This window comes from Anoplophora glabripennis, unplaced genomic scaffold (assembly GCF_000390285.2).
Source record: "Anoplophora glabripennis isolate ALB-LARVAE unplaced genomic scaffold, Agla_2.0 scaffold69, whole genome shotgun sequence".
Lineage (NCBI taxonomy): Eukaryota > Metazoa > Arthropoda > Insecta > Coleoptera > Cerambycidae > Anoplophora > Anoplophora glabripennis.
Window position 1 is genome coordinate 141,208 of NW_019416383.1, and position 27,004 is coordinate 168,211.

At 32.1% G+C, this 27,004-nt stretch overlaps 1 protein-coding gene across 1 annotated transcript in view; it reads right to left on the bottom strand.

The window, feature by feature from the left end:
* Positions 1-18,955: 18,955 nt before the first annotated feature.
* Positions 18,956-27,004, bottom strand: part of LOC108917057 — a 44,071-nt gene continuing 36,022 nt past the window's right edge. The window contains exons 3-4 of the mRNA XM_018723487.1: positions 20,529-20,697; positions 18,956-20,041 (exon numbers count right to left, since the gene is read on the bottom strand). Of these exons, the coding sequence (XP_018579003.1) occupies positions 19,833-20,041; positions 20,529-20,697 (378 nt within the window). The 3' untranslated portion in view covers positions 18,956-19,832. The remainder of the gene's footprint in view (positions 20,042-20,528; positions 20,698-27,004) is intronic.

A 27,004-nucleotide genomic window follows, 5' to 3' on the forward strand; every position in this document is an offset into this window, starting at 1 on the left:
GGCTTGTATCGCATAAAATGGTAAAAAAGTTAAATAAAAATCACATTAACATGTTTTTTAAATTTAAGGTACATGGTTAGGATATGTTGATATTAATTACTGATAAATATGCTTCACATAAAAAAGTCAAAACACCTATTCTATATTCGGTCGATGGCCGCACGGTTTAAGGCATCAGTCCTTTAATCATGTGCAAATTTCTGCCCGGATTCGATTCCCGCGGCCGCCGGTAGACCGTAGATTAGCTATGCTTGTATGGAGGATTGGCACCCTCTGTGCAGGTATGGTAAGGTGGAAGAATGTTGGCTTGGGTCAATGTGAGAGATTGACACCGATTGGCATTTAACCACCCCCCTAATTAATGAGGTTTTCCAGGTTTCCCTCATTCCTGCACTGAATGGTGGTTAGGGCCTACCAACATAAGTCGTTCCTGGGCGCAAATGCGGCCTGCGTAATAATAATATGCCGCCTCCTCTCCCGCACAAGTCTCCGACTTCTGGGCTAATTCTCGCAGTTAGAATGAGGAGTAGAGATATTATTATTATTATTTATTATTATATATTTATAAGTATGACCATTATTAATTCATAATCAAAAAATGAAATAAAAAGATTGTATATTATACAGGATGATAATAAATTTTCTATAGATATTTTCAAGATGTTGGTCAAAAATAAAAGACAGGAATTTAATTTCCAGTCGAAGAATAGTGTGTTTATATTTTAATAATAAATAACGCGGAAAATTTCATGGCACGCCCCCGCGGCGGTAAATTGTTACAGAAGTTCCGATAATAGAACTTTATTGGCTTATTCTTTTCTTGGAATTCTATCGCAACAAATATTGTACAAGATGTTTCAAACTCGATAGTATGGGCCTAATGTGAGGATACAAAAAATTTAAATAAAATTTGAGAGACGTGGTGTTAAATGGAATGAGGTAAGCTCCATTTTCAATCGAAATTTTTATCATTGGGATTTCACATAAACGACTAATGATGTCATCAATTATATGTTTTCCAGAAACATACTCAAATTTTGTTCCTGTTAAAAAGCTCTCTTTTTTCTAATAAACTTTTATTAGAGACATTTTTCTGTATTACTTCATTATTTCCCGTTTAAAAGTTATGAGCAATATCGTTCTAAAGAGTCGCATAAGAAATAGCTTCTAAAAATCACATTAGCGGTAGAAAGATCAAGTAGTCATTGGAAAATAATTGAATGTTCGTTGTTTAAAGTGCATAAACGTCATAAAACAGTTGTCATTACTCAATACACACGTCAAACGTATAACTTTTGTGCTTACAAAATGTTTTCTCATTTAGAAAAAGTTGATATGTTGCTAACTTACGGCAAGTCACAAAAAAATTCAAGAACTGTAGAGTTATGTCGAGAAAAGTATCCAGAGCGCGTCATACCTGACCACAGAACCTTTACAAGATTGGAGGTGACCTTGCGACGAAATGAAGATGCATCTTGTGTTCGGAAAAATCAATTAATTGACCGAACGGTAAGAGACAATGTTAATACAGCTAGACTGTTACAGTATTTCGAACAAAATCCACGAAATTCTATGTGGCAGGCTAGCCGGGGATTGAATTTGGATAAATCAGCCGTTCGACGAATATTAAAGACCAATGGGTATCATGACTACAAAATTCACAATTTGGAGTATTTGTATTAATTTTTTTTAGCTCAAATTGTAGTAAATGTAGAAACTGTTGATCAGAACCTTTTTCGGCACGTGCTTTGGACGGACGAAATCGGTTTGTCAGTAATGGTTTGCCAAACAGGCTCAACGAACACTACTGGTCCATTGAAAATCCTCACATTGTAAATCCAGTCTAAAACCAAGGTCATTTTGGAGTAAATGTATGGTGCGGCATCATCGGTAGGCATTTAATTGGGCCTTATTTTTATTAAGTTACCTAAGTTTTCTACACGAGAACTTCCTGTACATTTGGAGAAAATGCCATTGCTGCTAAGGAGAAACCTATGGTTGAGCTTAATGGACATATTCAGTGGCTATTGTATTTATCATTTATCATTTTTTTGTGAATACATTTTAGATATTTTTTGTTAAACCGTGTGAGACATATAACGAGCGTTCAAATAAAAACGTCGTTAACTTGGTTCTGAAAATTTGGACGTAGGGCGTAGCGTATAGCAAATGAACTTAAACGTCATCTGTCAAAGCGCTATATCGCCGCTATCAATTTGAATATTTTCGTTTTAAAAAGCGTTTAAAATGGTATTTTCTCAAGAACAAAAAGTGTTTATCATAGAGTCCTACTTTAGAAATGGACGCAAGATTGATGGAATATGGAAGTATTCTATTGAGGAATGTTTCATAGAATTTCAAAATCAATTTCCCGGCGTTGTTGAGTACAAAATTTTTCAAAGTGCAGTTCAGCGTTGTGTTAATGTTTTTCGTGAAACGGGCAGTGTAACAAGAAAAGAAGGAAGCGGCCGACCTAAAAAGCGGACTGAAGAATTAAAAGAAAATGTCCAACAAATAATGGAAAATGCGCCAAGAACTTCTGTACGTGTTTTATCACAAATGGTGGGAGTATCAGTCGGTACCTGCCACACAGTGTTAAAAAAAGATTTGCGTTTGTTCTCCTATCGTTTAACTTGTCAGCAAGAACTTCATGAAGTTGATTTTCCGCGACGGGCTGTATTTTGTGAATGGTTTTTAAACAACTACGGTGAACTTCATAATATCACCTTTTTTTCTGATGAAGCCTGGTTTCATTTAAGTGGTTACGTAAACTCACAGAATATGAGAATGTGGTCTTCTGAAAAACCAGATAACTTTTTTGTCGAGGGCCCTCTACACGCTCAAAAAATTGGAGTTTGGTGTGCTCTCAATCGAAGGAGGATTTATGGACCTATTTTTTTTAATGGTACTCTTACTGCGCAAAGGTATAGAGAAGAAATTATCGCTCCTTTTGTTAACCAGCTGGAAGAAAACGAAATTACAAACTTTTACTTTCAACAAGATGGCGCAAGGGCACATACGGCAGGCGAGACGATGAATATGTTGAGGGAAGTTTTCCAAAATCGACTAATAAGTCTCAATGCTGAACATGAATTTCCACCGAGGTCATGTGATATTACGCCGTGTGATTTCTTTTTGTGGCCTTACCTTAAAAACACTATTTTTGAACTGCCTATTCCTGATTTAAACCATCTGCAGGCTCGACTTATAGACAAGATTCGTGAAATTAACAATACCCCGAGCATCTTAGAAAATGTCTTTAATTCTTTGAGGAACAGGTGTGAAAAGTGCTTGGAACAAGGAGGGGGACACTTTCAGCAGCTGCTTTAATTTATTGTTATAACAAGGAGGGGGACACTTTCCGCAGCTCCTTTAATTGTTTGTTATTGTTATCACGATTATTCTTTAAAATAAAGTTATATAGTCATTAACGTTATTGAAACTGACAGCTGCTATACAGCTCGTTGAGAAATGAGGTTAAGTTGGTCGCTATAAGCTACTCCCTACGTCCAATGTGTCAGAGCCAACTTCGACCACGTTTTTATTTGAACGCTCGTTACTTATAAATAAATGAATAAAATAAGCAAATAAACTGGTCCTTCTAGTTATTTAGATTTACTAAATGCTTGATAATCGTAAAGTAAGTTTTTTCGATCAAAATTGTGTAGATCTTTCTTCATAAACACAACATTGGAAGTTACGAACAGCAGTCGAATTCCGAAAATACTTAGTGGGATTATTAGACAGTGATTCATCACTTTCATCATTTCGTCAAACGTTTTCAGTTAAAAAATGTGAAGTGTTTTTCTATATTAAACACAAAGTTGTTACCACATATTTTTTCCTACGACTCTTTTCCTTATTCTAACCATCCGAGTTCAACTTTTAACTCAACTATTTGTATTAATCATATGTTTAGAAGATTTTTTCTCACACCTGCTGTGGCAAAATTCCCAAGTCTGCAAAATGCAGCCTTTGTTAAGTTTGATTTCTTAACCCTATTACACGCGAAGTCGATTGGTTTCTAAACAATTTAAATTCATCGTTGCACAGTTTGTTGGAGATGAACAGCTAGTGTGACGTAGCTAGAATGTCACGAAGCGGCCTCCACTCCTGCGAATGGACGAAATGAAGGAGAAATCTTTGCTGTAAATGCTCGTAAAAGCCACTACTTGTCTGGATGCTTGTAAGAATTCACGAAAGTGAAGGGGATCCCATATGCAAATGATAGAAAGTCAAGATTTGAGCTTTATGCGCAACTGATTTACGGATGTTCTAGCTGATTGTATTCCTACGTAGTGTAATCTTGGATTGTTCGATAATATGCGATGTGCAGATTTGATTTGTAGATTATTATACCACACAAAATATTTACCTATGTTTGCAGCAGTGTCGAGAAAAAATTGTCGTGATGGAAAAGAAGAAGGAGAAGAAAATCTAATGAGCCTATTTAAAAGACAAACTTTTATTGAAGATGATAGACAAAGGTTGAAAGAATTTTCAAAAGAGAATATCATTTTTTAACAATAATAATGAACATTATTATTTATTCTTTAACAGACGCCTACAGAGTGTTCTATTGGTTTTGACTTAAACTTTAATAGGCTATAATTTTAAACCTGCTACACAGTAGACAACCTAGCAGCCCAGTAAGAAGCTTAATATGCTATAAAAATATGTAAGTACTTACGACTTTGGTTTCTCTAACGTTATCTTAGATAATATCACCCTGTATATGATTTCTGCATACGCGTTTCTCAATTTAGGTACGGTCTCGACGGTATGGAAATTGTAGATGCAGATTATGTTCCTGGTCGCATTAAATGACGTCAAAATGCGTCATTGATCACGTGACAAATTTGTAGCATTAGGAACTATTATTTTTCACCACTGTTGTCAATTATAGACTACAAATTTCTGCAGTTCTAAAAGAAATTAAATTTCGTTACAGCTTAAAATGCGTTAATAGAATGAGATGTTTGAACAACTTGATCGATAATAAGACACCATAAAATTGAAAATCTTTGTTTTCAAGATAGTTAACTGGACTTTTTTAAATTTTAAATTGCATAAAAACTGATTTTAAGGTGAAAAGATCAAATTTATTGGAAGTTCGTTATAACCACCTAGCCAATTTTTATATTTGTATAAAAAATATATGCATATAAGGTGTTTTATTCTACATTTTCTCAAAGTTACAGAATATCTCGAATTTGAAAAGCAATAGACGAGTCGAGTGTATCATGGAATTATGTTATGTTACAGAATGTTAATCAGTTTCAAAAATTTTTAAATTATTGTGTGAGCAATTTTATACACGATAATATTTGTTTTTTTTTAATATAAAATAATATATTAAAGCTCAGTTTCTGCCAACGTTAAGACAACATAATATGGGAAAAATAATATAGTTATGAACACACGATAAAAATTGAGCCGAAAATTAAATTTAAATTTTCTACGGCACATATAGAAACACTCTGTATATTTTTTGTTTAAATTTCGTTTATAGAAATTTTGAGAGGACCTTATTGGTATACAACAATTTTGACTTAATTCCATGGTAAACTTGACTCATCTACTGCTTTGGAAATTCGGTGAATTTGTTCAATTTTGAGATACATTTTTCAATCAAATTTCGCATATAGGGTTTTTGAGGGGTTCTGATTAACACTATTGGAAAGTAGAAAAGTAGAAAGTAGAAAATTGTAGCTCTCAGCTAACGAAGCAGAAGATTTCTTTTGAACCCCCTTATATCACATTTTATATAAAATTTCTCTTACAGAATGACTACAGAAAAACAAATCATTTGAAGTAAAAATTGGATCCATACAATATACGAAAAATAAGTTAAATAAAACCTTTTTGATTTTTGAGATTTCAAAATTGTCAAAAATAAAACTAATTTAATTAATAATTTCATAACCTTTTTACCGATCGCGTTAAAATTTGGCACATTTATTTGGACTATTATGGCATATTATTTCGTAAAGCTTTAGTCAAATCGATATACTGGGTGATAGTTTTCTCTGGTTACCTCTCCCTTTTAGCGGTCAAAACTTTTTTACAGTGATGGTTTTATTAAAAAATATATTGTCTTTTGAGAAAATCGTCTACAGGAAGCCAGTCTTTAGAAAAATGGCATTATTTGTAGGTCTGTAGCTATCGGTTAGTGTAGCAGTGTCACGAATTTAAAACTTTGAATTTATAGTAAAAGTAAAGTTATAGTAGAGTAAAATGTAGGTAAAACTAATGTTCACAAAACTTCGGCCATTTCATTTAACTCGTGCTCAAGAACTTGAAAATTTAGATCCCAACGCACGTTTTTAATTTTGCCACTGGTTGATGAATGGCTTCGCGGAAGATAATAATTTGCTTCAAAAATTGTCTTGTACCGACGAATCTTGTTTTACAAGGAACAGAGTTCATAATTCAAAATTTGCATGTGTGGAGCGATGAGAATCCTAAAGAAACACGACAATAATGACATTACTTGATAGCCACAATAATCAACGTCTTGTTTTCACCGCCTACTGAGCTCAAAGTTTTAAATCCGTGACATTGCTACGCAAACCGAAACATACGGACTTGCAAATAATGCCATTTTTCTCAGAAATAGCTTTCTGTAGGGGATTTTCTCAAGTGACAATATCTTTTTTAAATAAAACGACCTTTTCAATGTCGCTGCCCGTTTTAAAATAATACGAGCACTGTAAATGTTTTGACGGCTAAAAGGGAGAGGTAACCGAAGAAAACTATCACCCAGTATATCGATTTGACTAGAGCTTTAAGAAATAATACGCCATAATAGTGCAAATAAATGTGCAAAACTTTAAGGCGATTGGTAAAAGGGTTATTATTTAAATTAGTTCTATTTTTGACAACTTTGGAGGCTAGTAACTCAAAAACCAAAAATTTTTATTTAACTTCTTTTTCGTAGATCGTATTTATTTATCGCCGTGAATATGCAGTCAAACGTTAGTTGTGAAATTTGCGGACCCTCTGTATTTGTGATGCAAAGACATTTACGAATTACCGATTTTAATTTATAATATGCATTAGAAGTACTTCAAGGCCTCTTTCACGTTTCTTGACTTGATACGATTACAGTGCTGATACCGGCAAATATCTGCAAACTGTACCGGTAAACGACGTGCTGCTAATAATAATTGTTCTTCTAAGTTCCGACTTGTTTTTTACAAGCTACATGAGATCGAACATTGATAGGAGCGTGAGACATGACTAAAAAAAATATACCTACCTGAAAATACCGTGTGACCACAACAATTTCAATTTTTTGTTGGGAGATATATGATTATTGAATCAAAAATGTGATATTCAGTTGCTTTCTCTGTGAAAATATGATAGATTAACTTACTCTTTGCAAAATTGAACTTTGTGTTTCAACTAGTAGAAAATAAAATGAAATCGGTTACAATGATATTGTGATCACCCAGTATATCCCTGTATTCTTGACCATACGATGACCTTGCGAAACCATGGCTGGTTAGGAATACATATCGTTGATTATGGTCATAAATTATGGACTAAGCAAGTGAAGGGAAAGGAAACGTTGGTTTAAATGATATAAATCGAAATTAGGAAGTTTAAAAATGTAGATTTGCTGCGGCCCATAATGTACCCAGAGAGAATATACAAATTTTGTCGCAACAGTACAATATTAATATTGTTTTTTCCACGTTTTTTTAGTAAACTTTTTTTATAAATAGAGTTGCCTATATCTTTTAATTAAATCTGTTTTAAACTCATTGTTAAATAAAGCTATTCGTATATAGTCATGCCTACAAATTATAAGATGTCCCAGGATTGGCCAATTCATCTGGAAGCATCCTGTGTGGTTTATACATATATATTATTTTTATTCAACTTGAAATTTTAGTTTAAATGATTAATATAAGACCGAATGCTTGAAAGAATGTCCCAAGCATTTAGTTGGATGGGTGTTCAAATTTTCTACAATATCTCTAAAGATAGACATAGACTGGCAAAACTGACGTAAAGTGATAAAACTTGAGCTAATATAAGATTACGTTGATTTTGAATATAAATACAGGGTGATTCACAACTTATCCAAAAAAATCTGGGAATAGATGCGGCATGAGAAATGGAGTCAATATTGTAAAAACAAAATTTTGTAAAATCCTTATAATTTCCGAGAAAAAAATTATTGAAGTTATAGCACATTAAACCACTACATAGCTGGACAACTGTAGTCTGTAGCGTCTAGCGTCATACTGAAATCCATGGCTTGCGTGTATAGCAACTCAGAGTTGATGGATATCGTTTTAATTTATGGTGAAGCAAGACAACATTTGTATTATGGTGAAGTATTTGTGTTGTGGTGAAGCAAGACATCATTTGTGTTAGTTCGTAGAAAGTAAGACGGACCGAAATGTGTTTACACGTGAGTGGATAAAATTTTGAACAATTGCTGTTGCAGCATCGGGTATGTCAAATGATTTTATTATTTAAAAACACAAATTAATTTTATTAATAATTAATAAAGGCAAAAGCATTTGAATTTGCCGATATAAAATAAGTGCGATAAAATTCTATTTACATATTTCTTTCCTTGCGAAAGTTTTTGTCCGTTTTTATCACGCCGCCATACCGGTCGCATCGTGCGAGGTCAGGTTTTACAGTGGACCAATTTCCAGTGCCGTGCAGAAGTGTTTTTTTAAAATCGATTTCGAACTGACCTTTTTGATTTTTTCTTTACAAAATTGTATTTGTAAGGGTCCCCTGTACATCCAGAATTTTTTTTTTTGGATAAGTTTTGAATCACCCTGTATATTAATCAGTGGCGGAAATACTGAAAGTCACAATCACTGATAACCCCAGGTAATTGACGCCACTTAGTATTTTGTAAATTTGATCGCTGTTTGGCACTCCAACAGATATTTTTAAGAAAGAAGATATTTATTTCATTCAAAAAATGAACATTTTTGAGTTATTACTTTTTTAACCTACCCCACTAATAAACGTGCCAAAATCACAGACGTGATCGGCGGTGTACCATGTCGCTCAACGTGTCGCTTTGTCTGTGGTTATTTAATAAACCTAATATTACTTTAATTAAAAAAAATGTTCAAAGGATTTTTTTATAGAAATATAATTTTAAATACAATGCAATCGTAAAAGGTACAAAAAAGTCATTGACGTAGAAATTGCCATTTTGTTAGTGACACTGGAGAGAATTATCCGAAAAATTACAAAATTTCAGCAACAGTGATTTTTTGGTTCACGATTAAATCGTCTTTCTATAAAAAAAAACGAAATGAACTTTTTTTTGAGAAATAAATTTTAATAGTTTTGACATGTTTAAAATCGTAACAACTTTTTATTAATAAAATAGATCTTTTCTCTTAGATGTTACAGGCAAAGATCGAATTTTCAGTACATTCAACGAATTTCTGAAGTTATTAGTAGAGCTGTCAAAGGCGTGTGGATCATCAACATAAAATAAAGTAATAAGATTTATGTCATTGTATCACTGTGAAACACGCAAATCTGGATGGGATCCATTATAGATCGCATCATCAGGTATGTTTTTACGTTTCTACCTCTGTTTCAGCGAAATTTATTCGCGGCAGTGATAAAATATCTTAATTTGAAAAAAACTACCGTTCGACATCTACTGATGTAATTTCCACTTGGGATTGTGTTTATTCCAGTAGGAATGAAATTTTTTATTATTTACTATATCAAATGGTAGGTTACCAGCAATCAGAATGAAGATTTAATAAAACTTAAATTGAGTCTTTTGGTTTTCGCCAGTTTTTTTATATGTGTGTTGTGCACTGTTTAATACGTATAACTTTATGTTTATTAATATTTATTAACGTTTTCGTACATATACAATTATGTATATACTATACGTACTATATTGTTCGTTATTTAACTTTCCCTGTGACCACATGCACTTGAAATAACACATGTTGTTGGACTTTACTACTGATAAAGCTGTGAAGCTGACCTGAGTACATAATTTATTACTCTTAATTTTATAAAATAAATAAAAAATCAAACATATAAGCTAAGGATAAATAAATAAATAGATATTTTTAGAACTTATTATTTTCCTTTACATTCATAAAATTCTTTTCTATTCCAAAAAATATATCCCTGTTTTTTTCACCTGAATAGATTTTATATGTTAATAATTTTATAGCTATTTAGCTAGCGGATCGATTGTGACAGCTTTTATGATAAGCCTATAACTAAAATGTAATAAAAAAAATGATAGGAAGTACGAGAATAGAGAAAAAATACAAATGTACAGAAAATAAAAATAAAAAGAACAAAAGAAAAAAGTAACAAGCGATATAAACAATACATAGCTATTTAAGTATTGCATTTTTTATAGTGTGACTCGAACAACAAACAATTATAGGTTTATTTTATCATTGTTTCCTTATTTTCTCTGCATGGTGTAGGTAAATTGCAAACCTCACTACTTCTAGCTGAGCTGAGCTTTGATTTGAATTTTATTTAATACACCTTGTCCAAGGTATGGAAAATCTTAAGTATACAAAAACATAACTGAAAGAACAGATTGTTTTTTATATAAAACAAGTAATAAACCCAGTCCAGAATTCTGAAAGCTTACTCACTGCTAAGTATACTGCTGTCTTAATAAATAATCTTTCCAAAGTTGCAGTTTGATTAGCATATATTGGGCATAATTTAATTTAGAATGAATAAGCATAATCTGTAGCAATCGAATATATTGCCAAAATTTTTTGAATTTATTATTATGTAACTTAAATTCCCCAATGCAGATGACGCTATAAGGTCAAAATGTTTTGCAAATTATAAAAGTGGAACTCCAAGATCTTTTATGTAATCAGGTTTACACAGTGTTATACTTAGTTTTTTATTAACTATTTTAGAATTGTTTCTAATGAATGTAATGATATACTTGGATGCATTTAACGTTAAATTGTTATGTTGATACCACCGATTAATGTCATCATTCTGTAATGTGTAACCATGACTAACGATGTTTATTTCACATCGTATAAGTACGTCTGTATACATTAAACAGTGTACATGCAAGTCTCCTATGATGCCGTTTATAAACAAAAAAGTAGGGGTCCGGGTGTGGAACCTTGAGGCACTTGAGACAGATGATTTGATTTAATCCTGAAATATTCTGTTTAAAACCACATAATAAATAAACTTACGTCAAAGAATCAGTAAACAGCACCCTTCCACTCATTGTTAATTTAGCATCTTAGCAACTGATGTTTTTCAAGAGGTGCCTCTAGAGCCAGTTCTTTACCAGGTCAAGGTGTGGCGTTGTTCGTTTTGTCATCGTTATCTCTATACAGGCGCCAAAAGTCATTCGTTTTCTACGTACGTACGGAGAAAGTAAAAATAACAGTGACAAAACATTGAACTCTTTAAAGAATCTCTTATATAACGCCCCGCGATTTTCTAATACCACACATCTACACAATAAATGATGATAAGTGATTTTTTGGTATGTCTTCATAATTAGGCACATCTAGAAACTCATCAAATTAGACAGTGTGCTTTTTTAAAAAGCTACAACGCGTAAATCAATATTGGTTTGGATCAAAATAAGTCGAAGTAAAACATTAACAAAAATAATGTAATTTTCCTTTAAAATGATTTACAGGTTTTATTTCGATATTCAGATTAAGTCGGGGTTACAGTTCTGACAATACAGGGTGTACCAAAAAGATATTAACCCAGATAACTTAAAAAATGTTTCAGATAAAAGTTGTAGGTCATCAAGAAACCAGTACGCCTTAGATTTGACTTTGACCTCAAATTTCAAGGTTAAACCAAGGTCAATTAGGAAATATTATATGGAACACCCTATTTTGTACGTAGCAATCGATAGAATGTCAAATTTTATATCCGAAAATAGAGTTTGAAAAATTATCGTCCATGTCCTTGCAGATTATTTGGAAGTCTAACCCAATTTTTTCTAAATGACTCGACAAAATTATTGTAAACAAAAATTGTAAAAATTTAAACGACAATTTAGATCGTGATCTTAGATTCTACCCTCACCATAAGTTGCAAGGTCAACCTACGGACAACTTAATGTCAAATGGAATTCACTGTTTTTATGCCAGCAACTGATTTTTATGTCAAAATCAGAAATCAAAACATTTTTCCAGGGTATCCTTGTAGGTCAATTGAAGGTCAAATTCATTTTTCACAAATAAATCGCTGATATAAAAGTAATACAATTTGATAGGCGTATTCAACTAAAACTATTAGCATGATCTTGACAATTTTAAAATTTAACACTTTGTTTGTTATGTTCATAGTTAAAGTTTGATGATAGGGACATTTTGGAGACTGTTATCTAATCATATGTTATGTCGAATCCAAGGTTGGGTACCATCTAATTTGTCATTCAAAACTTAAGATCAAGATCAAATTCAAGGTCACCAGCAAATTGTTTCCTTGATATATTACAACATTTATCCGAATATTTTTTTTAATAAGACTCAATCCTGAAAAGTTATCGGGGCTCCGGGTATAATAATATATTATTATTATTATTTAAAGGCAGGGATAGGCAGGTAGACAATCGCGACGTAGAAAATACAATTGTCTCTTGGTTTCGACAATGCCTATGTATGTTTTCAGCCACGAAAAATATTTCGAATTTTCACCACCAAGAACGGCGGTGACAGCATTTTTAACATTAAGGCGATATTTCACATTTAATTAGCTATGTCCTGTCCAAATTTTTTTCATGCAACTCTCTTAGTTTCGACAATGCCTGTGTATGTTTTCAGCCACGAAAATGGAATAATTTCAAATATTTCGAATTTTCACCACCAAGAACGGCGGTGACAGCATTTTTAACATTAAGGCGATGTTTCGCATTGTATTAGCTATGTCCCGTCCAAATTTTGTTCGTGCAACTCTTTTGGTTTCGACAATGCCTATCTGTGTTTTCAGCCACGAGAATTGAATAATTTCTAATATTTCGAATTTTCACTACCAAGAACGGCGGTAATAGCATTTTTAACATTAAAGCGATGTACGCGTAGACAATGACCTAGATGTAGACACAAATTGGAAGTGTCGACAGTGTCAACAATTAATAAGGTTTATAATTAAATAAAATATTACTTTATTGTTTAAATAATCTTTAAAACTATAGTAAGTTTAACAAAATAAAAATTAACATTATAAATTGCTGAATAACAATTTACTAAAAATATTTTAAAGTTCTTCATTTTTATATCTATCATTTATCTCTATCCTACATTTATTTATTTATTTATTTATTTATTTATTTATTTATTTATTTATTTATTTATTACTTATTTATTTATTTAATAAATAATTCTTAATGGCAGAATAAAATGACATAAGCGGTACGTTTTCTAAATGAGAAAATTTCGTTTGGCTCTCAATATTGACACAATAAAAGAAATTCTATATAATCAAGCGATTGAATATAAATAATTTTTAATTTTGTTTTTAACACAACACAACAAAATAAAAGAACAAAATAGGTAGTTTCCACCCCTTAGACGAGTACGGGCAAAGCAATTGAGGGCTGTTCTGCTCAGTGCACTGCGACCATTGCGCAGTAACACCNTAATATATTTATATAATCAACAAAAGAGGCCTGAAGTTCTTTTATTTTAAGTGAATATGAATAAATTATTTGGAGCGTTCAGAAGTTAGTCGATTTCTAACAACTGTGAAAAAAACTTCAATTTGCGCAGATGACGCAGGTATTTGTAAAAGTCTAGTCGCCGATGTCGATAAATTAGGATGTATAGGTTTTGCCGTTCTCCAAAATATTAAGGGATTTTTTATTCTTTTTGGTGCATTTCCACATATTTTGCGGCATATTTTCTGATGAATTTTACTAATTCGAGCGATGTTTCTGTCTTGAATGTTTCAAATTCGGTATAACTTAACATGACTAATTTTGCGATAGGTTTTTGTGAGCAGTAAAAAGGGAGAAAAAAACGTAAACTTGTCACTTATTTGCAATTTGCCAACTTAGTGTCAGTTCTTTTGAGTTACTTTTTTGATATTATCATTCTGCATACCATTCCCCGTTATAAAGTTCAATAAAATGTCTACTAATAACTTTAAGTTTTCAAGTTTTATTATCTAATTCGACTGGAGTACTTAGATTAACTGAGATCACAGATAAATAAATTTCTACCATAACGTAGCTTATAAAGCCAATATTTACACTACATAAATAACAATAGAACTCTCATTGTGCAACTATCAAATATTATATCCCCTTTTTATGATTCTTTAATAGAAAAAATTACATTGTTTAAGGTCATTCAAATTACCTATTTTCATAAACCTCCTGTTATAAAAAGAGAACTCTACTCATATTGCAATGGTTACTGACTTTTTGGAACTCATGCCAAACTCAGTATTGTTTGGAAGTTCATTGAAGCTTCTGCTCTATACAAAGTTAATAACACATACTCGTAACTAACGTAATGCTGTCAGCAGCGTATAACTTTGACCTATTCAATGAATGCGTTCACATATTATACAACAATTTCAAAACTTTGTGGTCGTGCCAAGATGCAACTGCTCTCATGGCCTTGTCTACATCTGTACCGGGTACATATATTTAAAATTAATTTTCTTCGCCTTACCCAGAAAATCCAAATGGCAAAACCTATTAGTCACGGGTTGATGATAATGTTTAGTCCTTCATCGTGGTTAAATTAAAATATGTAGATATACCTTCAGACAAGGATGTCTTTTAATACTTGATACGTAAAAGAATATTCGCTTTTACTACATTATGGATGTTATTGTAATTAAAACTCTCGTTAATCGTTTAGAGAATCTTTAATAATAATTAACGTGTTCGATAAAATTCAGGTAATTCTTCCTTCATTCTTAATTTCTACACATGATATGCAAGGTAAACGCTTCATTATGTAATAATTAATAATAATAAATGTGAAAGGTCGGCCAGTTAGTGAAATCGTCGACAGTCAATAGAAAAATGAGGCAAATATTGACTGTAATGGAGAAGTAGTTCTGAAATTAAGAAATAAAACCAAACAAATACAATTCTGCTTACATACTATATTTGCATGTCTGTATGTTCTGTTAACAACACTTTTTTGCATATTTGTTTAGAACTGTATATAAGCTAGTATGAAACTGAATCTATACGCAGCTTGGAGACTCCATAAATTCTATTCATTGCGAAAAATTCATCCATACACCGGACACTCCAGTTTTGTAACATTTTGCTCTGCAAAGTCTTCAAGAATGAACGAAATATCTGGGATCTTTTAGAACTAATTCATTCTAGGTATATTGATATTGTACACTTTGGTAACCAGTTATTATATTATATTTTTGTTCAAATTTAAATGAAAAATCTCGAACGTACCTAACAAATTACATTTGCGAAGAAAATGAAAAATTCTACAAATATACAGGGTGTTCCACCTAAGAGGGATCCTCTGTAACTCTGTAACTGTAAAATGTATTTAAAAAATGGTTTTAATAAAAGTTGTCTGGAATCATGGAAAAAAATATTTTTAGCTTTACAGGATGTTCCATTTCGGGTGGACGCTACATAACTTTGCTATTTTAAACGGAACACCCTGTATATTATTGCGTTTTTGAATTCCTTGGTTAATATTGGGTGGAGTTTATTAAAAATACATGATGTTTAAAACTTACCGTTTTCGAGATAATCAGTTGTTTTTGAAAAAAAATCACGAATAACGTGTACGTTATTCAGACTCGGAAATGCTTAGACCTACATTTAATAAGCTTACGAGTTAAAAAACTTTTTTTTTCGAATGGAATGACCCATATTAGTTGTCATGGATGACTGCAAAATGAATTCCCTTTCAACTGATATATGGTTGTCCATACTTATCTCTAACAGTTTTCCAGAAAAATCAGGTTCTTTTCTAAAGTGTTTAATGTGTTTTGTCTTTTGTAAAGTGTTTCTAAAGTGTTTAAAGTTTAATCGCCACGGTAGCGCAGTCGGTCGAGAGTGCGGTGGCGAGCATTTCTCGGCTAGGCTTCCTACACTGGTCCAGGTTCGATCCCCGGTGTCGGCACTGGCAATGTCGATGGATAATGGGTGTTTGTCCTCGTTTTTTCAAGTGTAGCCCCCTTCCGCACAAGCCTTTGGCTTTGGATTTGGGGGTTGTCTCATTTCTGTGGTGTGTTTATGTTTTATGTTATGTTTCTAAAGTAACTATGTAACAGCGTCAGAGGCCTTGCAATTGTATTAGTACAACGTCGATAACATAGGATTTTAGAAAAGCACAGCACAAATCTTTATCGTATCCAGTTACACCAAGAGTTACTAAAAGTAGACTTTCAGCGGAGACTGGAGTTTTGTCAGTGGGCTCTTAAGATGTTAAATCAAGATGATGATTTTTTTAAACGGGTCATATTCACCGATGAGGCTACTTTTAAAAAATGATTTCGTTAATAGTCGTAATTGCCATTATTATGACACGGTAAATCCAATTCCAGACAACTCATAGCCAACGTTGAACGTGTGGGGAGCAATTTTAGGATCCCATGTCATTGGACCATTCTTTTTTGACCAGCATCTAACTGGAGCAGTTTGTTTAAACTTTTTAACAAACACTCTAGAAGATTTCTTAGGCGACATTCCTTTAGCTACATTTCGAAGAATGTGGACATGATGGTGCTCCACCTCACAATACCGCTGCGGTTCTTCCCATTTCCCAACAGATGGATTGGACGCGGAGGTCCAGTGAGTTGGCCTTCAAGGTGTCCAGATATGACCAGTTGTGACTTCTTTTTATGGGGATACTACCGCGGTATATATGTTGCAGCGCATTACAGTAGCATTTCAAGAAATTACGCCAGACATGTTGACCAATGTTGAACAATCTTTTAAAACCCAAATTCGTTTGTGTATTAATCAAAATAGAGGACACTTCGAGCAATTGATGTAAATCAGCGGTCTAAGTATTATTCTCATTGTTGTGCTCCGAGTTTCAGTTTGTTTCGTTTTGCGTTTTGTTTTAGTTGTTGTTAGTGGTTTACTTTTGTTTTGTCAAACCACTTTTTAAACATGTCAGTAAATATTAACACTGTCAGTCTTAGGCCTGATAAAATGTGAGAGAAAAGTGGTTTTGCAATTTCTCTGATAGTTAATCGGTGATTTACACGCACCAGATCTTTAACTTTTTTGTACTTGCGAGTCATCAGTTGAAGTCGAAAGCCTTTCTGGTCGAGGATCGCCTTCAATTGACTGACGACCACTTTTAAATAGTGAAAACCATTCGTAACATTGCGTGCGACTCAGAGCATCATCCCCGTAGGCTTGGTTTAAAAGTTTAAACGTTTCCCCTACTTCAGGGAAAATTTTACATTACATCGTTCCAGAAAATCGCAAATTTCAACAATTATCACTAATACTTAAACACATTGGACTCAAATAACAATATCACGAAAACTAAATCAGATATCAACAATCCAAGAACATGTGGTTACTGAGGAGGTTATGCGCAACGCAATGCTGCCGACCGCATATCACTAAATATCTGCGTTAGCGCGTAATTCAAAAAGTTCGGTTATTTTCTGAACAGACCTCGTATTAACAGAAAATGACGACCGCAAGACTGTCAACAAAAGTTGACTGTCACCAACTGAAATGTAGAAAGTTTAGAAAAATTCTAATAGCACCAGTTTATGTAATAGCTGAAATTATTAAATTTCTATTATTTGTAATTACAAACTTATTAAAAAAGAAACAAAAATTGGTGTCATAAAATTCCATATATCTAGCGATCTGTGAAAAAGAACCAGCCTATATTTGAGGACACCAATAAAATTTCTAGCGGTTGCAAAAATGTTGGAATCCTTGACTTGATATTTTTGACAAGACATTATATAGTTACGTTACTTTTCAGGACTCTTATTTTGATTGTTATGCAAAATAAATTAGTTTGGTTACATAGACATAGAGAGCGAAAAGTCAAAAGTCAAAATAAGACAAATTGGTTGCATTCCGATACAAAAAATCGTTACGAAAAATATTGACATTAATTGTGAATCAATTAACATTTAGTTTAATTACACAATCAACGGTAGTCGACAAGCTATAGAATTACGTGTTTATAAATATTCATATTTCAATTATTATTTTCTTTTTTAATTTAAAATCAAACTCGTTTTTTACCAAATACTTTAATACTATTTTTTTCTACTGTTTCCTTCCTGAAGCAGTGATACATATTCTTGTTCTCTGGAATATCATTGTTGCCACTACCACTTTAAACTTTGACTGTAGACAAAATAATGTGGAATATAAATAGGTACTACTAGCGACCACTGCAGGCTAGAATTTTAATTAACCATGGGAAGTGATAGATATTGAGATTCTCGATTCTCATGATGTTAGACAAGAGAGTCTTCTTCATCATTATTTTTTGCTTGATTAGGAAGAGATATAAAAATCATATTTTGTGAAAACTTAAAATTCATTGCAAACATTTTTTAGGTACAAATCAAAACAAAAAAATAATTCAACTAGTCTAAAGTCAATAGCACTTTAATGCGCAAAAATGATTTTTTTAAATGTTTTTATACAAATGAAATAGCCACAATAGTAATTTAAGAAAGGGATTTGCTGAATCAATTTCTTTCAACTGTGATGTAGGTAAGTAAGAAATGGAGAATATCTTTAAAATAATAATTTTTAGGCTGAAGCGAAATAAAAAGTTAAAAGCAAATTCAGCAAATAGGAAAATTTTGATCTTTTGAATATTTGTTACAGAAAACTTTAATGCTATATAATTCTGCATTTTTTATATTAAATATTATTTAATCTGTATTATTTTTAAACTTGTTTCAGTTTTATCTATTTTTAAATTAAAATATAAATTTATCTACACCGTTATTTGTAATGGAGATTAATAAAAATAATGTATAGTTCAAGAATTAACACTTTAATTTAAAAATATATATTTCTATAAAAATGTTTTGTTTACACTAACACTAACTAGTCCACTTTATTTACAGATCTATAAAATGTACAAATAACAATAAATTTAGTATCAAGTAATAAAAACAAAAACGATTGAATACTCTTATACATTGTCTAAAACCTATGAATTGCATAATGAAGAGATACATTGTATAGTTTTGATAAAAAATATTACATCCTTAGACTAATTTGGCTAAACCTATTCTGGGATATGACTAACAACATAATTTTACTTTATTTTCGTGCCTAGTTCAAGTATTTCAAAAATAAATAATTTATTGTTACTACAGTCCATTTCTAAACAAATTATTGTCCACTGTTTGCGCAAACATGGACGTGGCATTGAAAGAACCAAGTGCAATTAGGTTTAGTATAATGAACTATAGAGTTATATGCCTGAAATAGTTCATAGAAAAACAAAAAATAAGTGCAAACCACAATTTATGTATACGGTACTAATTACAATATGGGTGTTTTTGTATACATTCAAAAGTAAATAAAACTGTCAATGCAAAGTTTTGATTAAATTTTAAGCGTAAGCGTAAAAAAATATGTTTAAATTAAATGAATTGTTAGTTCAATGCATGGGTGAGCTTTGTGTTACCACCCGCATTATACAGATCTAAGTACCACAGACGATATAGTCGGCATAATTGCATCCTATAGACTAGCAACCCTCAATACACCCGTGCATTGAATACAAAACCACGCTGTGATATGCCAGGTCCCAGAGATCCAGCAATCAGGGCTATTTTACAGGTGATTCCTATGCAATTTATTATTTTTACAGTGGTAAATCTATGCACTCCTATCTAATTGGTTAACTTCTACCGTGGAACCTTCTACCCGTTCTAGGTGCGGCACTGGCGCCTTCTTCTGTGGCTTCGGCTTCGCCAGTCTTCTCCTTGGCGTTGAATCTGTTTCTTCTGCCTCCTGCCGATGGTGAAGACGTTGCGCGAGGTTTCGATACTTCCCTCTCGACGTTAGATGATTCTTCAGCTTCGGCGTTTTGGACTGGCTTGGACTTGTCTAAAAGCACAAGATACATACACGTTATTCAATTTACTTAACAGAACTATAAATATTTTGTTTGTAAGAAAATAGTATACTATAAAAGGTGTTTTATAATAAAACTAGACAAGGAAAATTTTTCTTATGTATTTTGACCTGCATGTATTTGTTTCTATGGAGGATCCTGAAAGATAAAGTTAATACACAAAGATCTAATAATTTATATAATTTAAAAGAGAAAATAATAATCAAAGCTTAGTATTATCAATGAGGTGAGTAATATGAGTAGGATCAGTATATAAATAAAAATATTGTGCCAACTATTAAAGCAATTGTATAACATGTAGAGGTTCCAAATAATGATAAATATACAAGGTGTTCCATTAAAAAAAGTTTGGTTTTAAAAATAGAAAAATAATAATAAAACTTTGAGTCTTTCTTAAGTGTGAAGTTTAATACTAAATTTTTCACTCTGCATATTATGAAAAAAAAAAAAAATACTCACTGCTCACTACTTGTTCCCTTCTCCTTTTCAAAGTGGCCAAAAGATCATCATTACTTCTGAAAGGCCTTACGATTCCACTTTTAATGAATTTTTTGGGGGCTTCTGTGGTTGAACTCGTTTCTTGTGGTTGTTCCTCCTCATAGTCGGCTTCTTCTACTACCTCTTCTTCCTAAAAATTGAACAAACATGTAGTTTAGCAACTCACAGACATTCCCCAGAGGACAGCAAAAATGTAAAAATTTCATGATTGATGAGAATTCAACTTCAAGAGCTCCCGATTTTTGTCCGCAAAGCAGGTGATAGACTTTAGGAGTATATCTCTGAAGATGGACGTCCAAGAGATAGATAAAACCATATCGATTTTAACTAAACTGTAAATTTTTAAGAAAAGCAGTGTTTGCCAACTTTTTAGATGTTAACAGGAAATGAAATAATGGGACAAAAAATTTCTCCTCTATTGCTTTATTTATATATGAAATCATTATTTAACTTAAAATAAAAAAATACGAAACTAAAAAGAATTTGGTGGACCGCTGTGACGTATTAACAATTGCGTCGTCTATTAATAGGAAAATCAACTAAACCCTAATACTGTCCTACTCTTTTTATTTACCAGTAGAAAAATAAAGAGTTACCTACTTCAAAAAAAGATTTTCTGTAACAACAACATCCATAGGTTTAAATTAAAATTTTTAAGATCAAATAAAAATGTAACATAGGTACAGACTGTTACAAATTCGCTTCTCACTGCAGAGATGTCAGAAACGGTAAGAGATATCAAATGGAGACAAAGTTGCGCAATCAGGGAACCAACATTATACTTCTAAAAAATTAAGGCCGACATGATTAGTTTTCGAAGTATGTATTTGAAAAAGAAAACGAAATTTTGGAAATCCTTTTTTGTTCCATTTTAGCATTGTTTGAGGTGATATTGAAAAAAGAAGAACACTTTCTCATGACAACTTTTTGCCTTCTTTCGAATGGCATAATCAATTTTTATATATAACGTTTCGTTTTTCTAGGACCATCATCAACTTCATTTTTTTAAATACAATTTTATTACATTTTTTGCAAATCTCCATCAGTCGTTTTGTCTGAAAAAATTCATTTTCAATTTAAGTATTCCTTCCAATTTATTTAAATTTTTTATTTAGATTTCTATATTTTTTATTGAATGAAATTACTAGAAATTACTATGAGCATGGGATGAAAACTTAAATAATATTTTATTGTAATGCGTGATCTAACGACACTTAATAATTCAATAAACTTACAAAATCTAAATAAAAAATTTAGAAAAATTAGCACGAATACATTGAAGATGAATTTTTCGAGACAATACGTCTGAATCTGGTTCGGGCTGAGGCAGTATTGGGGGTCACTAAGGCTTGCAAAAAATGTAATATTTAAAAAAATTAAGTCGATGATAGCAAGACCAAACGTTACATATAAAAATTGATTATGCCATTCGATGGAGGGCAAAATATTGCCACGAGAAAGTGTTCTTTTTTCAATATCACCTCAAACAAAGCTGAAATGAAACAAAGACGAATTTTTAAAATTTCAGTTTTTTACAAATATTTCGAAAACTAATCAAGTTAGCCTCTATTTTTAGGCATAATGTTAGTCTCCTGATTGCGCAATTTTGTCCTCATTTAAGCTAGTTCGTATCTCTTACTGTTTCTGAGATCCCTGTAGTGAGAAATAAGAAATAATAAATAATAATAAGTCTTTAGCGGAATTACTACACGTTTTCCTGAAGCAAACCTCATTCTTAATCGTTTCGCAAACACAAATGCGGGCTACTGGTTATGTTTTGTTTTCGAAAACGGTAACATCAAATAGTTAGACGAGCCAATGCACATTGTCGGTTTAATGGAAATATTCGATTTATTATTTTATTAAAATGTAAATCGATGTTGGTCATTGTTTTATTTTGCTTTAGTTTTATACCTACAACTGTTTGAAAGTGAATCTGTTTCTCGTAATGTATTGTAAAAAATAAATACCTACTTTGTGAGCAACTTTTTAACTTTTCGTCTTGTTAAATTAAATACATACAGGGTCGGAAAGTCCCCATGGTTCAACGGCCGTTAAGTGAGAGCGATAAAGTAAGTCATAGAAATCCGTGCGATAGAGAAAGATGGCTTAAGTGGATAAGATTCACTTCTTATTTGTGGAAAGGCGAAATGGGCGGTGACTATTAGACGCCTTCATTATAGCCATCTTTCTATATCGCACGGCTTTCTATGACTTTCTTTATCCCTCTCACGTAACTGCCGATGAACCATGTGGACTTTCCGACCCTGTATAATCTCACCCAGTATCCCAGTATCCCGACGGCGTTGCTTACTCTTTTGCAGGTTACAGTATGAACCACAAACCAGTTAAAGCACACAAAATAGCATCATCTAATTTCCATTTTGGAAAAACAACAGTTTTAAACAAAACTAAGTTCACGAAATACCCATCGACTTTTATTCTGTTTGTTACCATTCTCCAATGTTCTATTAAGCTCGCATGTTTTGAGAACATATTGTCCCAATTAGGACTTTTGAAGTTTTTGTATGATAAATTTTTTAATGAACTATGTTCAAAAATTCGCCTAACCTTCTCAAATACAAATTCATCTAACACACCAAAAATTGATGAAATATTATCATTTGTGTAGAAAATTGTACCTATTGACAAAAGCTGTTCAGAAACATTCAAAATGCTTTATTCAAAAGGTGGTTGATTTTAAAAAGTCAAATTTCCATCAAAATTATTTCCAAATCAGTGAAAACGTTCTTTGGTATTTAACATAAGCTTCAACGAGTTTTAATATTAAATTTAATTTTTGCAATTCAAACAAATAAATATAAATATTTTGGATGATTTCAGACAACTTCTGTTAATATTTTTCTATAAAAATGCCTAATACAAGCTATCAATCTATTTTTGAGGAATTAAGTGGTCTTGTATTTGAGGGGGTTGGTTTTTGTTCATAAATTAAATTGAATTTGAATTAAATCTCGCAAAACTAAACACAGTTGTAAGATCGTTGCAGTAATAATTTGAACACTCTGTATATTCTATAACATTTGTGGTCATTGTGCAATTTTACGCTAAAGGTAATCGCAATGTGTAAGGAAACCGTAAAAACTGCTTCGGGAATAGGATATTAATTTTTAAATTGTTAGATACCTACAAGCTCACCGTTCAAAGTTTCTCTGACATTTAGCATTGTATAATTTTCTTGTCATTGCATTATCTCTCGCCAAGCAGTTACTAAGCCACACGAGGTTAGAATTATGGCTAATTGAGCAACAAATGCCAATTCAAATTTTCTAACAGAGAATAAGGCGAAAACATTTTACTAAATAACGGTTTTGCTTTCCTTTCATTAATAAAACTATAATTTTTTTCATTTTAGGTCACTTAGATGGCCTGTAACTGCCAGTAAATGAAAACTACAGATTTATTAGTAAGTGTTATTAATTTAGTGTCAAGAACAAACCAAAACTGAGGCAACAACATGGAGTGGCTTAAAAAAATTAAAACATGTTTCAGACACATAATTTTCCTTCAAACAGTTTTTGTATCAGAAATAATATTTTAAGTGATTTAACGTGTCGGTGCCATTATTATAGTTTCTCTTATTTTAAAATACACTTTTCATTCGCACCGAGCGAGTGCAAAACAAAATACCAACTAGGAGAGACGATTTAAATTCCACACCACATTACTGTCGAAAGTGTAATTTCGATAACTCTCTCTCTCACTGTTTACAATTATTTACAGATGCAATTTGTACTGGACTCATATATACGTCGGTCAAATTGAATTAAAAAGAAAGTATATTTTATCGGCACAACGATTCACAAAATTAAATAAGCGCCGGTAGAAAAGGTACAGTTTGACGTAACGCATTTGTCGCAGGAGAAATTTGAGACATGACAGACATTTCTCATCTTAAAGATCATAGTTATTTTAAGCTGCTAGAAACGTGTAATCAAAGTCGAATCTGCTGCCGGGCGGGAGAGATTAAAAAAAGTAATTCTATCGCACAGTCAAGGTCTAAACGTTTACTTCCTTTTAATAGTTACACATAATGTTCGAATATGTAATCAAACTAAAATGAGTCAAACATTCAGAAAAAAGTTTTCTATGTACAGGTGTATCCACCTTCACCTTTGTAGGAAAAGTGGTAAATACTAAAGTTTTATTTAAGATATTTTCTTAAGAGCTCAAAGAAGCATTTTTACAGCAAAGCATTAAATTGCAATCAAATGAAAATTATAGATCACTCTGTATACAAATATTCACATAACATTATTTTTTTCCTTCCATCTAAAAAAATGGTCCAAAATTTTTGTTAATTTTTTTATGGTCGCAACATGTAGAGAATCCGCTGCTTTTTTCCATAAATAACAAACAAATTAAAATAATCCTCATAAGTATAATTTAAACGATCCCCAGGCATTTTTAATTAAATTTTCAGCAAAAACTATTATGGCGGTTTTCCACTAAACGGACAGTTGAGTTTATGTCCTGTTTGTGTTTTCTAGAACCTGAAAAACAAAAACAAAACTAAAACAAACCCAAAACTCTTGTTTCCATCAAGCGGGCTACATTTTGTTCAAGTTTTATCGACAACCCTAACAATGATTACATGGCTTGAAAGCAAATTTGAATCTACATAGGACAGAATAAAAGTATACAGGGTGTTCTAGTTAAGTTAATAAAGTTATAGCTGTTTGAAGTTATCAAAATGTAACAGCAACAATGAAACACCTTGTATTAAATGTTTTAACTTGTTGGTCACCATAATTTAGTGTTACCTACACCCTTTAGAGGTGTCAAAAATCCACTTGATATCACGCTCCTCAAAAGAGTTACTAGCAAGGACATTTAAATAAAGGGGACTTATTTATTTACATTTCTAGATGAGGCCTGGTCTATTCACAGTCTAATTGTATCATTGTTGTCAGCTGTATAATTATACTGGAAATGTACTTAATATTTTTATCGCAATTTTCATCACAATTGTGAAAATTATTATTATAGGATAGTATTATTAAGTTATGCATACAATATTGTTAAATTCTGTACATATTAAACTATTTTTCATTTTTCATATTTGCCATGTTTGAAGACTTGGCAACTACGCAATAATTTGTAGCGTGTTCCTCGTTCGTTCTGCCGTGGTTGGCAGAATATGGCGTCTCTTGTTAGAAAATAGTTGTGATTTTAGTAAGTGAAACGTGATTAGTGTTTATACATGTATTTTGGATAAACTTTTAAGGTGTGAATATGGTTAGACAGTGCAGAATTTGTAAGAAATTGGATTATAAACATCCACATCAGCTATCCTTCCACAGGTAAGCGTGCTTGAAGGTGACTTTGGAATGTATATGCAACTGTGGCCATTGTCGTGCGTGTGGGTAACTTTTATTTGAATAACGGTAAAATTTTATAAAACTGACTTGGTATTTTTTTAAAATTTTTGCTGAAATAGTAAGAAAACAATAATATGAACCACGTTTGGCCATTAAAATCAAAGGAAAATGCTGCACCACAAATAAGTTACAGACATTATTTATATTTAATATATTTATAGGTATTTCAATGTTATCCCTTATACCCAACATTACAAATTTTAATCATTCATCATTTTCATTTTCCTCTACGACAAAAACCTTTTCAAAAATATATTTACAATTTTACTAAATGCACGAGCATAAAAACTGAATAAATACAACAGCAAAAATATGGTGGTGGTTCACTTATACATAAAAATACCGAAGATGCAATCAACTGAAAGTTGCATTCATTCAACCATTTGATGTTCTCCTTTGGGAATATATTTTTATGTCTCACTGAAAATTTGCCTCAGTATTCTAAAAGTGAAATGTGAACGTTTTTAGGATGCTTGGGGATGGTGCAACAAGAAAGAAATGGTTACAGTTATTGGGATTCCAAGAAGTTATAAAAATATTATATATATTTATTATAAAAATACTGAGTAGCTGTTGAAATATATTGACTTAGGACTATAAAATATTTTATTTTGACCCATCCAAAATGTACGACATTGGAGATGTAATCGCGCGCATCAGTTGGCTGAAAATAAAGCCCTCTGCTTTCCCCTTGTCTAGCTTCACCCAACATATGAGATAGACTGTGACATGCATAGTCCCCTTTATTTAAATGTCCTTGGTTACTAGCATCTCCGCGGACCCTTGCATCTGTCAATTTTTTTTTTAATATTAATATCTGAAATTCTATAACTCCTAGGTATAGGGAATATTTAATAAACTGACCCTCAAATTTCAGGTAGTATCCGAAAATGCAATAATATATAGGGTGTCCCATTTAAAATAACGAAACTGGTGTCGACTTCGGATATAACCGGAAGTGCTAGAGAGTTCTACATATTTTAGTGGTGTTCGCCCCAGGGACATTGCCATGTTGCCAACTTTTCAAATTTTTCG